This window comes from Diuraphis noxia, unplaced genomic scaffold (assembly GCF_037042655.1).
Source record: "Diuraphis noxia isolate RWA-SAM2 unplaced genomic scaffold, SU_Dnox_SAM2 contig0003, whole genome shotgun sequence".
NCBI lineage: Eukaryota > Metazoa > Arthropoda > Insecta > Hemiptera > Aphididae > Diuraphis > Diuraphis noxia.
The window spans coordinates 70,193,464-70,212,135 of NW_028301713.1; the positions used below are offsets into that span (position 1 = coordinate 70,193,464).

At 30.7% G+C, this 18,672-nt stretch overlaps 2 protein-coding genes across 2 annotated transcripts in view; one reads left to right on the forward strand and one right to left on the reverse strand.

Moving 5' to 3' along the window:
- Positions 1-760: 760 nt before the first annotated feature.
- Positions 761-4,860, forward strand: LOC107164613 (trypsin-1-like). Its single transcript, XM_089224269.1, has 7 exons — positions 761-970; positions 1,083-1,254; positions 1,475-1,637; positions 2,188-2,405; positions 2,516-2,718; positions 4,340-4,394; positions 4,503-4,860. The coding sequence occupies exons 1-7, from the start codon at positions 902-904 to the stop codon at positions 4,640-4,642; spliced, it is 1,020 nt and encodes a 339-aa protein (XP_089080395.1). The 5' UTR covers positions 761-901; the 3' UTR covers positions 4,643-4,860.
- Positions 4,861-11,111: 6,251 nt separating this feature from the next.
- LOC107164590 (soluble guanylate cyclase 89Db-like) overlaps positions 11,112-18,672 on the reverse strand; it is a 33,888-nt gene continuing 26,327 nt past the window's right edge. Inside the window, exons 6-11 of the mRNA XM_089224084.1 lie at positions 16,856-17,024; positions 14,750-14,896; positions 13,773-13,926; positions 12,224-12,333; positions 11,443-11,532; positions 11,112-11,339 (exon numbers count right to left, since the gene is read on the reverse strand). Of these exons, the coding sequence (XP_089080210.1) occupies positions 11,262-11,339; positions 11,443-11,532; positions 12,224-12,333; positions 13,773-13,926; positions 14,750-14,896; positions 16,856-17,024 (748 nt within the window). The 3' untranslated portion in view covers positions 11,112-11,261. The remainder of the gene's footprint in view (positions 11,340-11,442; positions 11,533-12,223; positions 12,334-13,772; positions 13,927-14,749; positions 14,897-16,855; positions 17,025-18,672) is intronic.

Sequence of the window (18,672 nt, forward strand, 5' to 3'; positions counted from 1 at the left end):
CTATATGGTGGAAAAAAGTCACGAATGTGTCAAATGTAAAATGAGTTAATGCGTATAAATCAAACAGTTTCTTTTATACTCGGCCATCCTTAAATTGATAGAAAAAAAGACTTGATATTTTCGATCTGTCTAGGCTAGTCTATATATAGCTAGGTTACCTGAGACTTGCTTGTATAGACCATTGCAGGTTTTAGCTAGAACAAGTGAATAATATCTACCCACGAATGAAACAATATTAAAGGTCATGGTAGAGAACCGAATGATGTCACCATAATACGAATTATGTGGGTTACTTCTGATCCATTATTTTCAATCTGTTTTTTCCCTCCCCCATGATTCATTTCAATTCTACCGAAATGCATAGGTAGATGGGTATTATATCGTTTTTCGGGACGATTAATATGCGGAATTAGGACGTGACCTAGAAGCAGCGGTTGTTGCCGCCGATACACTTATGCTCACCCGACCCGTGTCGGACGTTGTTATCAGCAATAAACCATGTTGCGGAAGTTTCACGTTGTCAGACCCAAGCGCCATCGTTATCACAGTCATCGTCATTAACATTGCCATCAACGTAGTTATTATTATTAACGTCTAGTAGACGGTCGGTCGGCGGTACCCGGCAAGGCCCGGAGTCGACCATGACCTCGGTATTGGTCGAAAGCATACGCGGACGCGATGCGCGCGATCGCAATATGACGCGAAAACCCGATGAAAAAAATTCCGCGTCGGGCTAATATAAATACTCGCGTTCGGTGCGAGTTATGATCAGTGCAGTTCACCCAATCGAACAGTCGACACATCATCGCCTGCTTCCGAAATCTGAATATTTATTCGATTTTTGTTGCTATATTGTATAAACTGTCACCCGTCGCGTTTTCAGAAACCATAATATCCAACCATGATGTGGAACGTCTTGTGTTTGATGACCGTCGCGGCGCTGGTCGGACCCTCTTGCCAGAGGGCACCGGTGAGTGGATGAGAAGCACTTGATAATCGGTCGACCGATAAACGATAGATTTTCGCCTTGATTTCGTTAATCGTATGTCGACTGACACCTGTGTGTGTGTGTTGTTTTTAAGGTACTCATCACGGTCAACCACTCTGAGGGCAAGCCCGGCGATCTCAGTCAATCAGCTTTTGCGGATTACGTCAACTGGTGGCAAAACATTATCGGCATCATCAACCAAACCGAAGAACCCGTCGCCGAGACACCCATAACGCCGATCAACCAGTCCACGTGCGCCCCATGCAGTGAGTGCTAAAATACTCGATATCATTATAAATTCATCGATAGTTATGAGACTTTGTCTTATTACTATTATAATTATACATACACGGGATGGGCCCACTGTGTTTTCCGATTAAGACTAATTGGCACCGAGTCACTGGAGGAAAACGGGGAAAAAACACTGAATAATATGCTATGATTATCGCTATGTTCATAATATAAACGTATTAATTGTTGTTCAAGCTTGCGGAGCTTTGGGCAAGAAGAACAGAATTGTCGGAGGAACCCCCACGTACGTACACCAATACCCGTGGATGGCCATGCTCACGTACAAGGGCAAATTCTATTGCGGCGGGACGGTCATCAATCACAAATACGTCATGACGGCCGCACATTGCGTGCACGGGTAACTATACACAGTATAATATATACCACGGTTCACTATATCATATTATAATATTATTATATGTGCATACGAGTACATGGGCCTATTGAAATCAATTTCAAAAATTGTATTAATATGAATGTATTTTTGGTATGAGTATATGTACAACTTTATAAATTATGATTATTCAGAGTATTCGACAAGTCCAATTACAGTTAAATAATTGACGATAATATTATCGTAACATCATTGTAATTTTTCGTGTAAATCTTCGTGAATTAAAATAAAATTTTAAAAAGTTCGAAATTACATGATTTATTGATTTTAACTTTTTTTCTCGGAAAAGTGCCATTAGGTAGTTGAAAATATTTTTAAAATTAAATTAAACTAATATTATTGTCACACTATATACTTATATCGTATATACATGGATTATCAATATCATATATGGTTTTCAATCACTCTTTCATATTTCTACCGAGCACACTTAATATATTATTTTAATAAAGCCGTTTTTTAATGTATATATACAAAAAAAAAACAATAATATTCCGAACGATTTCAAACATAGATTTGACGCGAAAAATATCGGCGTGCGACTTTTGGAACACGATCGCAGCAATATGGAGGACGCGAAACACATCGACTTCAAAGTGTTGAGGGTGGTCAAGCATAAGGGGTATAGCCCGACATCTTACAATAACGACATCGCACTGTTGCGTATGGACACCGATGGGGTGGAATTCGGACCCAACACTGGTATCCATCCGGTTTGTCTGCCGACCGAAGGTAACGTATTCAGAATTCAGATCGAGTTATGGTCGGGCTGGGTTACCTAATGACATTGTTTCGATAAATATAATATTATACAACATATACACGACCATTTTCCGTTGTAGGCAAGAGTTTCGCTGGTTACGAGGGCGTCATAACCGGTTGGGGAGCAAAGAAACAGGGAGGTTCATCGTCGCAGGTATTGCACGAGGTGTACGTGCCGATCATGAGCAACGACGATTGTAAGAAAACGGAATACAACGAAAAACGGATTACGGCCAACATGATGTGCGCCGGATATCCGGATGGCAAAAAGGACTCGTGCCAAGTAATAATTTCCCCAACAATTGTTTTTAAAATCGGTACCACTTTTTTTAACTCGCCCAGTTGTCCCTCGATTGACGTCACTGTTAATGCGGTATACCAAAATGAATTTATAAAACAGTGTAGTCACTCGCAACAACATACTATGAAAATAAAATTTTTTTAGTAATTAACACCTAATAATTAGTAAAATTATAAATATCCAATACATTTAATGTTAATTCGTTATGATAAATATTTTCTAAGTTGTATTTACAATTTTTAAACCATTTGTTATTAACGTTTATCACTAAAAGTTGGTAGGGCATTACAAATTACAATCGTTTCTGGACCCTTGATTTGTGAAATCGTAACGATTGCCGACGGTTAAGTTAACTTGATGAGTTGCAATATTCATTATAAGTATAGCGTTCGTAGCGTGAATGAGCGTTTTCGTTTAAATCCACATAATAATAATATGTATATAAATTAAACTTATAATATGAATAATAACTATACCACGTACAAACGTAACGTTTTCGGGGAAAACTGTATCTAATAATAATAATGTAATACAAAGACCGATGTTGACGGTTTTTGTAAACGCTTCGGGCGATTAGTTTGTCAGGTGACGGGGTTGGGGTGCCGCATGTTTTCCGAGGCTTCACGAACAGAACGAACGATCGAATATTGTTGCGATATTATGCACAAGAAATAATAAATAACCACATATTATTATTACTCTTATTACTACCATGAAAATAATTATAATTATTGAGCGTCGCACGTCGTCATCACAATATTCTACCGAGACTGAAGTTTACGGGTAAGAGCACACGGGTGGGTATACGTAAGTCATTGTTACTCGGAAAACCTTTGAAATCCGATTCGCGGCCGCCCGAAGTTCGACAGGTAAGTTTCGGAAAGTAAACACGGTTTGCCGATTCGCATTTATAATTAATGCCGCTCTCTGTGCGCGTTTATATTAATATTATTACATATATTACTATAAGTCGTAGCTGTGATTCGCCTTCGGTACGACTGAATCTGACGTTTTCAGACTTATAACAGTGTAATAATAATTATAATAATATAACGAGTAGGAATAACGCTATATGCATTTCAATAAAACTTGCTCCCGAAACAATCGGAACACGTATTGACAAAGTCTCAAAACAACGCGTGCAGTATTATAGTATTTATAGTAACAGTTAATCAACAACATAATATAATAATATATAATTGAATAATTTTAATTAACAAGTTGGCTGGTAACGGTTTAAGTTTTCATCCTGCTCCCTGTAGACAGCCGTTGTACAACAACTAACAAGATGATATTACAACTTCAAATGCCTTCATAATATTATGTATCATATTACCTATACAACACTCTCGATCTTTTATGCATTTTCGGAGATGTCGCTCACATTTTAGATGCAATTATAAAACTTTGAGTTGCCAGGAGATGATCATATACAGCATCACAAACTTGGTATAATTTTCGGTGCAGGGACTTTAGACGGAAAATATCGATCATTGAGAATTTCTGATCATTGCAATCATTATTTTTATCAATATTACCTTTTTATAGTAGTATTTTTTTTTGTCCTCTTGGTCTTGATTGTGATTTCCATTTCTGTTTACAGGGCGACAGCGGCGGCCCGATGCACATCGCCAACAACACTGCTTACCATATAGTCGGTGAGTATAGTACAAAATATAATAAAATATAATTCATCGAAACGCTTAAATTCGGCTGTAACGTCTTCCGATTTAACTCTTTATTTTTATTTTCGTTTGTTCTTCCAGGTGTGGTATCTTGGGGAGAAGGATGCGCTCAGGCCAACCGACCAGGAGTGTACTCTCGAGTGAACAGATACCTGAACTGGGTGGCTAACCACACGTTGGACGCCTGTCCGTGTTCAAACGTTTACGTCCCGTCAGAATAATTCATCTCTAGCAGCTGCAGGTGCAGTATTACCATTGTGCTGACGTCACTCAGCCTCCATACATGCAGTACGTCACACATCACAATAAACTTTTATTTGGATCTCACATTATCGCGACTCGTTATGTAATCGACATCATAATATCATTATTATTATTATATATTATTTATTATTATTTATTATTGTATTTATTGATTATATAATTTATTGAAACACTATTATGATTATTATTATTTATTACACTATATTATATTAATGTGCGATTGGCGAGTCAAAAATATGCAAATATATTTTTTATTTTAAACGATATAAAACGTGTATTATATTATGCAATATTACTTCCTATATACCAAACTAAATGAATTTTTAGAGTAAATTGGGCATTGGCCGAATATTGTCATTCCACCAAAAGGTATAATATATATGTACAACCTTATTGATTTCGATCTAATGCGGTGATTGGGACTTCTAGTATTAATTACCAACGCAATCAATTTATGATGAATTATTTTAAGAAATCTAAGAAAAAAGCCTGGAATATAAGAAAAAATAACTCCTTACCAACAAACACTAAACATTCAATGATTATGCTCTAAATATTCCAAATTTCTTTTTATTCTATGAATATTATCAAAATTATTGATATTATTTATTAATAAATAGTTATGAAGGTAATAACACCAAGTTTATCATTATGTATTGTGGTGTTAAATAAGTTAAATATAATTATTTATTTATGTATTTTTATATCATACTATTTAATAACAATAGGTTAGGTAAGTACTCTAAATATTACTTTTCATAAATTATACAAAATATTGTATAGAATATTATAAACATTTTTGAACCCCATCATATGAAAAAGGAATAAAAATATAAAATAGGAAAATAAACATTTTTAAGTATATTTAAAATACAGTCCTTAACTGGCTATCTGAACTAAAAATCGTATAGTTATATGGATTTTACCTTTATTATGCACCTATTTTATTAATTTACTATTCAGAAAAAAATTACATCTGGTAAAACATGACATTAAAAAAAATGACTAATACAATATAATAAACTAATTAAAAATATTTTTTCCATTGTTTTATTTTCCTATATAGCCAGAAATTTTTTCCTGTTTTTTTTTTTCCAAATACTGCATTTCAAGTGAGAATCCGATGAAATAAAAACGTGAAAATATCAAGCCTGGTCAAGTTAATGATAATTTTTAACTGAGTTAAGTTGATGGAAAATATTTTAAAAAGTTTGAAGCTAACAATTAACATAATTTTCTTTTTTAAACTCAGTTAAGTTAAAAGTTACATGAACATTTTCAATTAACTTATCAACTTAAGTTAAGTTACTAATATCATTTTTTTTAAATATCTGTATATATATCCATTAATATGTTTTAAAACAGTAAAAATCATAAATATTATTGAACACAGATAATAGGCAATAGATAGCTAATAATAAATATCTAACCTAACCTAACCTAACCTAACTTAACTTTTAACTTAACATTAACTTTTTAACTAGTTTATGCCTAGACTAGGAAAATATTGATATCATGTAGAAGTCAAGCAAATGATTACTTTCCCATACAATGCTCGTTAAATATTCCGCCACTTCCCTCATGTCATCATGAAGCGGTTAGCGGATAACCGAATTATTTAATCTCTTCTTGATGACTCCGAAAATATGCATCTGGTCTTCTAACCAGCATTAACGACCGTGTATCATAATATTAAATCTCCAAAATACAAACACTTTTCCTTGTTCTATCTTATCCCGCCTTCAATGGTCACGAGTCATAACTATCCAGTCCATATAGAATGCTTCGTTGTCACTATAACAAATGTTAGTTTTTCTCTTTCTTTTTTTACCTTCATTTTTATCAATGATACTAGCATACTATGATATATGCATAATTCAATATGTTATTTAAATTACTGTTAGGCGTTAGGAATTTAAAAAAAAAAAAAATAGTAAATTATTAAAAATCCAATGCCACGAACGACTATTTTTTTAGTTTCTTTTAGCTAAAATTATAGTATCCCGTTTGTGAGTAAACAGATGAATCGCAGTCACATGCACTGTTGATTATTAATAATTATTCAACACACAAACACTATCGCACCCGTACAAATTGTTGCCGATATTGAACTCCTCCAATCTATATATTTATATATTATATGGATGGATTTCTTTCGGTTTGTCTGTCCTTTATTATGTATTCCTAACGGCTGGACCGATTGCGATGAAATTTGGTACAGAGATATATTAAACCTATTGGCAGAAGATAGACTAAGTTAAATGTGATAAGCCCAACAGTTTCCGTGTGTAATAAGGGTGGTGAAGAATTTAAATTTGTCATTATTACACCAATAATTATATAGTTAGATTTATAGTAAACGTTATATTAATAATATCTATATGGCTAGGTAATTCAAACAATCTCTCATCAAAATGATCCCATACTTCCATTATAAATATATATATCGAGACGTCCGTCAGTTGCATTATGGTGATAATATTATATCAGAAATTAATTAATATTATAATTATTATTCCATTGTGTGAACATTAATTATAATAATTTACTATCATAGGTACTTGAACCAAACTTCTGCCCGACTGCTTGTTCGACTAAGGTAATCAATTGACATATTGTCAATATACAATGCTACGTACTTATCCGATATCAGACTGAAGGACGCTCTTACTCATATCATTATTTACGTGCAGCGTAATAATTGATATGACAATACTAACGTAAACATATTTGTTGGCGAGTCTGAACGAGACGAAGGGTTTTATTATTATTGTGTTGGCTTTTATGACCAATCTTTACAATATTATTGTTTTCGTTCTATTTTAATTAGCACCGAAAGCCAATTAACATTTAAAATGTATTTTCTCTCTTTTTTACATAGACCGTTGGTATAACGATACTTTAGTGGACAAGTTATTGAAAAAATAACTTGAATTAGTTAAATCGAATCAACGTTTAAATTATAGTTATAAAATGATATAAAGGTAATTCTGAAAATAAATTAAAAATTAATATGGAGAAAATATAACCTTACTCAGTACAAAAAACGGTTTTTTCTTTTAATTTCCACCAAGGTTGCGCGTCATAGGTCATTGAACAATTTTGAATTTTTTTGGTAAATAATCATTTGGTTACAAATGTTTTTTAGGTTTACAAATTATTGTATCAATAAATATTAAATTTATTATAATTTATTTAAAAATGATTTTTTACAGCTTAACTAATTGAAAAATCATTCAAATATTTTTTAATTTTATCTACAGTTATAGATTTATAGGTATATAATTGATTTTAACTTTTATTATCTTTAATTCACTAAAAAATGTTATTCTATTACAATGAACTGAATGAATACTTAGTATTAATCTAGTCAAACTAGTGTAGGTAAATTAGAGATAGATACAACATAAAAAATAATTCATTTTTAACTAATTAATAACTACTCACATTTGATTACCTATGTAATATTATGTTATAAGTAGGTCCTAGAGTTGATGAAATATGTAATCAAGCGTATTTATTTAAATATACACTGTCTATTTTATAATATCGAATCTTGTGTTACTGTTTTTTAAATTATTATTCAATCTATACCTTATACATTTTTCTAGTATAAGTGGCATATTTTATGGCATAGATACTTTTAACATATATACTTAAATATTCTTATACCTGCGAGTATTTATAAGCATTTAATATTATTTTATTGTAATTCATCTATTATGGAAAAAGCTAAATAAATATAACCTATGCTAATTCAAACATAAAGAACGTTTTTTCAACCTCTTTAATTTTCAATTAAAGTTCTTAGCTCAAACTTTTCAGACAAATTCAAAGTGTACTCTAAATAGTCTGAATGCATGGGAAATTTAAGTTTTAAAAATGTAATGTTTCATTTAGCTGTCAATTTTAATTTGACTTCCCAGATCCATCTTCTTGAGACTTAAGGTAATTATATTTCAAAGAAAATAACTACCATTCGTGTAAAAGCTAATCAATATTCTGGATGTAATTTAAGAAGTAAGTACCTACGTTAAATTGCGGACCTAAAGCACTAAAAATGTATAGGACTATCATTATTCATTACGTACCCTACCATTCTTCGTTTTAATTTTTCGTTTAGTAAGTTTAGCTCCAGGTTACAAGTACAAGTAAATACACAATTTAATAAATTGCTCTGTAATAATATATATAAGAACAAAAAAAAAAATAAATAAAAAAAAAACGCTATTAACATATTACCGTACGCGTCAGTCTGTACTAACAATGGCACGTGTGGATTTGTTGCTCTCATAACATCATAAAATTATTTTTTCAGACGATTTCGAAATAATATTGAAAATAATTGCCGTTCCTACGTAACATTATTTTCGCTTTTGTAGCATTGAATGGTTTAAAAATGAAACGGTCTACGACCGCAAAATTCTGTAGCTGTCGGCTGAATGGTTACAATGACCAGTGGAAAACGATGAGTTAAAAATATTATGCGACTGATAATATCATAAAAATGTACGTGCATTGCAAAATTGTATTGTATTTTCATATCCTTATATACGAGGGGAAGTTATATTCCCCCTCCATAGGGATTTTTATCTTTTTATTTAAAACAATATTTTAATAATTGTATGAACAATGAAAATTGAACACTATGAACTATATATTTTAATGGTATTTAATTTAATATATTAAGTATACATTTTATGCTATTCCAAAAATTAGAATTGAAGAATTTTTATTGTATGATTCAACACATTTTCAAAAATTAATAAATCATTAAAAATTATGTACATATTATCCGTATCGAAAGCGACTCTTGAGAAAATGTTTTCAACGCTCGAATGATGAATAAAAACATATTATTTAATCTTATGGCTTAGATCAATTTCAATTTTTTTTTTTTTTTTTACTTGAAATATACAATCTATGCCTAAGAGGCAAAATACATTTTAAAACAAATTTTACACTTACTGTTGATTATGATAGTGTTCCTTAATTTGTCTTTAGAATCGACTAAATTACATTGTATGCTGTTGCTTGTTACACCTAATGAAGTACTCATAATGTTCTTGCATTTCCATAATTATTCTCAATAAAATTGAAATTTATTTTGTAGTTAATAACCAAAATTGTCTACACGACACAACAGTATATACAGAGTATATTATACATTATATTTTAGTATAAATAAATGTATATACTGAGCATGACTGTTAAAATCTTTATACCACCCCCCCCCCTACTCATAAAAAATCCTAAATATACGCTAATGTCAAACATGATAGTTTAATTAATAAAATTTACATAAATCATCCAACGAACAGATGCTCACTTCTTGCGTGGTGTGTATTTATCTAACAATGGTACATTTAAATAGTTTTTAACCTATTATTTTCATAATATTTGAGAGCTGCATACGAACTGAGTCTCAGTATAACCTTTTTTGACGAATTGAGTCCATGTTTTAATACTAACTGAGTCCCGTAAAACTAAAAAAAAACATTTTCCTTCCCATTTTTTCAGAAAAAATTCTACAGGTATGGTTAAAAATGTTTTTTTTTTTTTTAATATTTTATAATATAAATATATAATAATGTAGGGGTATAATAATACAGTATGAATAATTAATTGTATATAATTTAATAAATATAGATAATGATAATAATTTTTAATTCTTTATATTGGTAAAAATGTATGGGACAAGCATTGTACATATTCAAATCGATTTATTTTGTTTGATTGCAACAACTGCATTTGATGTTGAATTTCTTTTTCTTTATCTTTTATAGAATTTCTTGTATTAATTATATGAATACTTCTAATTTTTATATACGTTTCGCATTGTGCATTCAACAAAATGTTTATAAATTGGTAAATATTTGGATGGGCTGAATACAACATAGCATTAATTTTTGAATGAAAGGATTCACAACTGTTAGTGGTCCTCGCCAATGAATATGTTAATGAGGCCCGCATTTCCAAGTTGATATGAATAATATCAGTAGATATCGGTAATTATTATACTAGCGACGATAGAAATAAAATCTAAAATTCCCGGCCTATAGTATAATAATATAATATTACTATATTATCTGATGAAAGTCATAAAAATGATATGAACTAAATGTATATTATATAGTATTATATACGTATATTGTACATCCATTTTGACGCCCGGCACGGCTGTGCGACATAATTTCCGCTTTGTCTGGACTCGGACGGTTGATTTTATATTTTACTCAAAATAATCCTCGGACTCAATTCGTATACTATAAGTTTCCAAACTCCGGACTCAATTAGTATATATCTCGTTTGTACCCGGGACTCAATTAGTATATAATTTTTTCCCCTTCAGGTATAGGGACTCAATTACAGCGTATACAGCGTATTTGAGGGCACATGGCACATCGTATAATAAAATAAATCATATTATATCGTAGTCATTTTTATTTTCTTAAATATAAACATATGTTAACGATAATTATTTATAAATGTTAAAAAAAACAATTTAAAATAAACACGTCATATCATATTAATAGTATTATTATAAAATAAAAGTAAACAATCGATTTCAGACGATCATAAACTGTGACGTTTTTCCGCTTTTGGGCTCCTGGGTTTCCTCTCCACCCAAAACGTCTCCATTTTACCTTTCCCCTAGAAAAAAGATTTAGAAGTCATATATTTATCTAATTTCGACAAGATGTGTATAATACTCGTCATTAAACTTAGCACAATATAACTATATTTGTTGTTTTACCTTAACGGTCACGAGTCCCCTCGATGTCAACTTGTACAAGTTTTGCGGCAAAAGTCGCTTGGTCGTGAAGGAGATATGAATTTTTCCCGGCTGACCGATAAAACAAACGAAATTCACAGTAAACATACCAACCCATTGTGATATTTTTTCGATAATAAGTTGGTGCAGGTTATATACTGCACCATTCTATGTAAAAGATACTTAATAAAAGAATTCAAGTAAAGTTAGGTAGATATAATTATTTTGAAAAGTAGATATTTAAAATACGTATTAGAATACTCAGCATTTAAACAAAGTATTTATAAATAATTTCAAATTGTTTATAAAACTTTTTTTGAGCCTAATAGTCATCAACTGAACTGATTTTCATGTCTTACGCCAATTTTATTGACAATACTCGTATTTTTTGCTCCATATCATTTAATAGAATTATTAAATACTCAACTGTTTTTTTTTTTTTTTTTTGTCAAAGGATTTTATTTGTGATTCACGGTAAATAAATATATTATTTTAGGTATCTATGTATTCTCAATTTCTATTTTTAATTTACGTGATAAAAATTAAGATAGAGAATATAAAAATAAAGAAAACTCTTAAAGCATTTGATTTTAAATATTGATATTTCAAGACTTCGTTGAAATATTTTTTTCGGAAACAATATTTGAATATTTTTAATCAGATACTTGACAACACTATTTGTGATAGGTGTAATAATGGTAGTATGATCTATAAGCACACTGCACGGATTTCGAATTTCAAAACTATTTAGCTCGACGTTTACCTGACTGGTGGTTTGCATTCTAGACGCTGTGTTGACTGTGTCCCCAAACAGACAGTACCGTGGAACTTTCATGCCGACCACACCTGCGACGACGGGACCCGAATGGATGCCTATACATATTTATACAGAGAATCATTGTATAAATTATGTGGTATAATATAAAATGTATAATATATATTTTTACTCGTGCACACTCCCCCTTAGCTTACTATAGGTGCTGTAGCTCACACAATCAGTCTACCTAAAACCCACCTACCATCCAACCTTTTAAGACGTATACACTAATTGATATTTATTGAATTAGTGTTCAATAAATACTTAAAACAAAAATATGATAGTTATATTTTCTCAAATATTTACATCAATATAGACTTTTTAAACTTAAATATAAAACTTGATAATGTTAGGGGTTTTTTTTTAATGTAATTTGTGTAAGGTATTAATTCGAAAAATGTTATACATTTTATTAATATTAAATAAAGGGATAATTTTCCAAAATTATATTTTTTTAAATGTGTTGATTTACATAGTTAATCGTCCAGAATATGAACATGATGGTGTTATAACTTATATATTATTATATCGTTTCAAAAATAGTGATTTATAGAAATCAAACACTTCAAATCTTGATAATACCGTTCAGTGGTGGTATAGGAAGGTTAGAGGAGGTTGCATGTGATTTGTATACTCGAATTTGTGAAGCAAATCGAATCTGATATATCTAATAATCCTTAATAATGATTGGATATGATATTGTAGCCGTTGTGAGGAAATTTGTTATTTTTCAACCCTATAACTTACGGTCTCACGTTTCACTATTCGTTACATTATTGAACTCTTATTGTCTTTATTTTTATTATAGTATTATACTCAATCCCAGTCTTACAATATTGTCTTTTACCATTGGCCATTTACAGTACGGGTATAACCCTCATCAATACTGAAAACCGACTTGAGTATTGTTTTCACCCTCGCCGTGAAATCGTATTTTTTGATTCATCTACCCCGCGAAACCTATTTTATATTCGCATAGCTGGGTTTCTAATTTCTATGCAACATAATGAGAAATATTTTGGAACAGAACTGTCCAATAGAAAATTTTTACAATTACCACTCAACCGGTTTGTATATAGGTAGGTAAAACAATATCATATGGCCTTATGTTAATGTAAATAAATATGATGGGGTGGATATTGCCATGTGCATGGGGTGAGACTATAGGAAAGGATCTTGATTTTGAATTTTGTAATAATAATATGAAAATGAAAAGCTCCGCTGGGAAAAATACCTATTTCATAATTATAAAGCATGATACAGGTGTGCATGAGTATACCAAATGTTATTACCACGGTTATACCACCAATACCGATTTTATTCGATCTCGGCGCATCCGTGAGACAATATTAATAATAATAATAATAATAAAATATAACGATTACGGCGGCGGTACGGTAGCGACGATAATCATAAAAACAATATACATTACCACAGTTATTCGAACTGCCAATAAAATATAAATTATTATTATTATTTGTTTTTATTTAGTTACCAATTTTGATCTGGATCTGAATATTGCACGGGAACTGCAGGTCTCTAATGTTTTCTGCAAACTCTAAGCTCAGGTCGGTGACGTTGCGCGCGTGCTCTCCCGTGTACTCGGGGGCTCCGCTAACGGCCATGTACACTTGGTTCACGGTTTCCACCTGTTTTCGGGAAAACAAGCGAACGAAATGTAATTAATATGCAGCTCGGGAAACGTGACGGATACCGAATCGAATTGAATTAAACGTTACACGGCGGCGGCGTCATAATAAGCGTTTCGGATTAACATATTAATTTTACAAACCGCGAGATATACACGGCGAGCGCGATTTTAATGTACATAATATATTATATATATTATATCTGTGTATGGCTATCATGTACGTCTATGCATTTCACAAACACAAACAATATATATTGTATAATAACACGCAGTATATCATTTTCGGGTTCGCTTTATCGATTTCCATTATATATTAATATATTATTATGCATTAATAATTAATATACGACCGTGTGTACTGCTATGGCATATAAAGAGTACCTACTATATGACGATTTTATGATGAAGCACATATGTCCCAATGATGCATTAATTGCAACAAACACGGGGCGATTTTGTGCTTATAAACTATTTGTTTGTAAATTTTAAATCGTGACTGCACAATCGTGGGTACAATTAAAGTATTACAATACATATTAACATTATAATAGTAGGTACAGTAAGTATATGCATATTGTTAATTGTCGCATCAATGATGCAGTGACACACACGCATAAAAATGTATTTATTATGCTAATTATTTTTCATGAAAATATTTGATTTATTTTACGTACCGTTCTTTTTTTTTTTTGATATCGATTGAACGATTTAATTTTTGTACGAAAAATGAATGGGCTATGCGTTTAACGATAAACCCGAAAGACATTATATAAGATAACGTAATTATTATCATAACAGGTTGTAAAATTACTGCTTATTACCTTATAGACATTAAATCGGTCAGTGAGCGAATCGAAGCAGCTGAAAACGGTGTTCATGCATTCAACGACATCCATTACTCCTTTTATTGTTGCTTGTGGTCTTAGCCCTTCGACTTCACAAAACATGACGGATATCAAATCAAAAGCCTACATAAAAAAATACACACACACATTTGGCCGTTATGATATGAATGTTTACAAAATATAATATATGGTATACAGGGCGATTCTTTTATCAAACACACTCGTTATTTTAAAAACTATTGACTTTTTTCAAATATTTTTTTTTTCAAAATGTTAGATCTATCTTGTTCTAGAATAATATATATATTTTATATTTTCACCCTTATATTTATCTGGTAAACTATTATCAACTTTTGATTTACAAATGACAACCTATACTTAAAATTTCATAAATTAAAAAGGCTATTTTTTCAATGGATTTTCACGTTTGAATTTTCATTTTTCGTTAATCCGTTTACAAGATATAGCCTCCCAAAGTTGGGAGGTTTTGGGTGGTATTAGTGTGTTATAGGTGTATGTTAGGTGGTATTTACACACAAGCACCATTATTATTAGTGTTGTTTGATAAAAGAATCACCCTGTATACTATATAAATTAAAAGGTATTTAAAAGCTAGGGTGACTGATTTATTTTTTTAAATAAAATATAATAAACATAGATTGGGTACCACTTCTGGTACTATTTCCACAACTCAAGTAGGTTACGTATCTTATTCTACCTACTAATAAAGATAATATAATTATGAAAACGTTTTATGAAAAATTAGATGTATTTTATGAGCAGTATGTATCGTAATTATTTGGCAATTTGATACAACCGTTATAAATCTAAATGTACAATTCTACAATTTCAATATCTACCATGTTATCTTGATTTAATTTTCGTATCTAATAATCGATACATCAAAAAGTATTTATAAAATGCGAGTATTTATCACACTGTTCATTTTTGTTCTATAATGTGTAGCTATTACGAATATATTTTCTTTTCAAATGCTACAGTGTATATGTGAAAAAAAAATAAAAAAATATTGATTCGTAATCCGCAAGTGTTTCAGTTCTAATTAATAATAGATATTATATTATTTCGTCGCCCCAAACATTCGCAATTTCATCTACTATAGGCCAGTCTCACAATATTGTCGATATATAAAATAAATACGTTCGTGTTGGTTTAGTGTAACTACGATTGCAATAATCCTGAATAGTACTAAAACGGTCATGATGCTGATTTTAAAACCATGCACATATCTAAACAATATGTGGCACAACGTAATACATTATGTAAATAATAATATGTTTATGGTAGGTATAATTGGTAATATTCTCTCAAAAATAAATGATAATAATAATATTATTATTATAATATGTGATTTTATCCCAAAAACTGATCAACGATATGATACGGTATAAAATATCATTATTCATACTCGCCTCACTCCTCTCTCATGAACGATTTTTTTCTATATCTATATAATTTATAAAGTAAGACTTTTAGAAGTATTTTAATCAACTTGCTTATTGTTTCTTTTTTAATTTTTATTATTATTATTATTATTTTAGCTTTTTTTATTATTAATAATTAATTATTGCCGAATAATTGTATTATGAATTATGATAAAGTAAACAGTGAATTTATATATTAAAATACTAACAAACGAAAATTTAATTTATTCATAAATGAAAAATTAGAAACTTTGTGTTATAATTATTTTTAATAATTTACTTTCTGCTGTTATGAATTATTACTACCATCATTATAAATGTTGTATAAGTTGTATAACATAACTGACTTTATGTTTTTCTACGATTTACAGTAGGTATAACATAAAATGTTTTCAATAATAAATAGTTCTTGCCCCCCTCCTCGATCAAGCATCAGTTACGTCCAATTGATAGGTAAATAGGTCGTCGGTTTTAGTAGGGCGCCTGTATATTATTATTTTTAAAGTTTATTAAGGCTTCAAAAACACAGGTTTTTAGCCTACTTTAATATATATTATTATTAATAACACATTAATGCATTATAATATTATAATATAAATTAAATTTTGGGTGTATAATACGTAAACATGATATTTGCCTTGCACGTATTCATCGTACTCTGTCCGTTCTGTAGCTGATCGGCGACGCTCCTCGGTAACATCGAATACAAAAGTGAATCACCTTTGCGTTTCCATTTATCCAACTGTTCGTAGTTGTCTTCTAGATCTTGTGACCACTGCTCCGCCCTTTCAAACATCAGCTCCAATCTAAAAAAGTCGACACATTTTAACACGGTATCACAGGGATGATCGAAATAATTCGGATTTCAATGACGTGCATGCATATATATAAACAAATAAATATACATAAAATATTTATTAAATATCCGTTTGCTATATGGGTACTATTATATCTATATACACATACGAGATAATAAAATGTATATTATAATTTAATTTCCCGATAACTAAAAGCAAAGATTTAAAAAAAAAAAACAATCACGATTTCCGCATGCAAACGAAATTCGATACGCGTAAAATAATTGTTACGGGAAACAGAAACGTGCAAAAATCATGAGTATGTGTACCTTACGTACTATAAGTTACAGTTATATTTCGATAGACCCTCGAATTATATTTTATATTATCGTCAACTATTAATTAATGATAACTATTACAAGAATATGTGAACGGTTAGATTGCTTTTCAGGTCAACGAATTATATTGTTCCAAGGCTCAGCAAATTAACTAATTTCAATTAACTCGTAAAGTAACAAGTAGATATATAAAAATGCAGGTAGATTATGTTTAAATTTAAAAGTTATTTTTCTATTTTTGAATTCTGAAATAAATGTATTGATTTTACAACGATAAGTATTTTTTCTATTTGTAAACATTTCTTCTAGCTTTAAATTTCATCTTAAGTCTATTTTCTGGTGGGGAAGTGAATGTAGTTCGTACTTTTAAAAGTTTAAAATGAAAAATTCTCAGTAGTTTTTAAAAACGTCGGAAAAAAATAACGAAAATTTTTACTCGAAATCATTTTTCTACAAAATCGATTTTTTTTTAATATATATCACTCAGTTATATGATATTTTCGCCCTCGGATACTTCACCGTAAAATTTTTGATGTTTTAACTTTTGAGAAGTTATTATACTACTCATAATTTTGGTTTTTACGATTGACACGAATCAATGGATTTTCAGTTCTGGACTGACTGAATATGATCTGTTGTTAAAATACCAACATAATATTATATTATATTTTCATAAATGGTAATGGTGCAATGTGTATAGGCTAGGTTAGGTTAAGCCCGTGATTGTACCTCGAGGTTTAGGTAGGTAGGTATATAATAGTGGATGCTAGTGTAGCGTGTGATTTACCGCTTACGTGTGCTCTACCTGTGATCTACCCATTACCTACTGTTTTGGTATTTCGTCTCCGATAGTCGATAATAATTTAGTGTGCTTTCCGATTTCAAAACATCAGAAGGGTTCATTCATGAAACTGTTAATCATCAAGAAAATTATGTTGATCCCTTATCAGGTGCGCACACGCAGGGTGTTGAAAGATTATGGTTGGATGCAAACATATCCATACTGAAAAAAAGGGGGTGTACCTATATCCATATGATTCAGTTACATTTGGATCAGTATTGTTGGAAGATGTGGCGAAAAAGTCAACCAGATTTGTTCATTGCATTTTTAGAAGATACGCGGGTGACATAATAAATTACGACTAAATTGGCTAAAACGAAACTTATATGCGGATTTTTTATATTTTATATTTCCAAAAGCAATAGCTGGTAGATCACATGCTACCAGAAACGAGCTGGTAAATCGCACGCTACACTAGCACTTAATAGTATTTTGAAATACCAAAATAATAAAAAATAAAAACACTAATTGAAAGTAC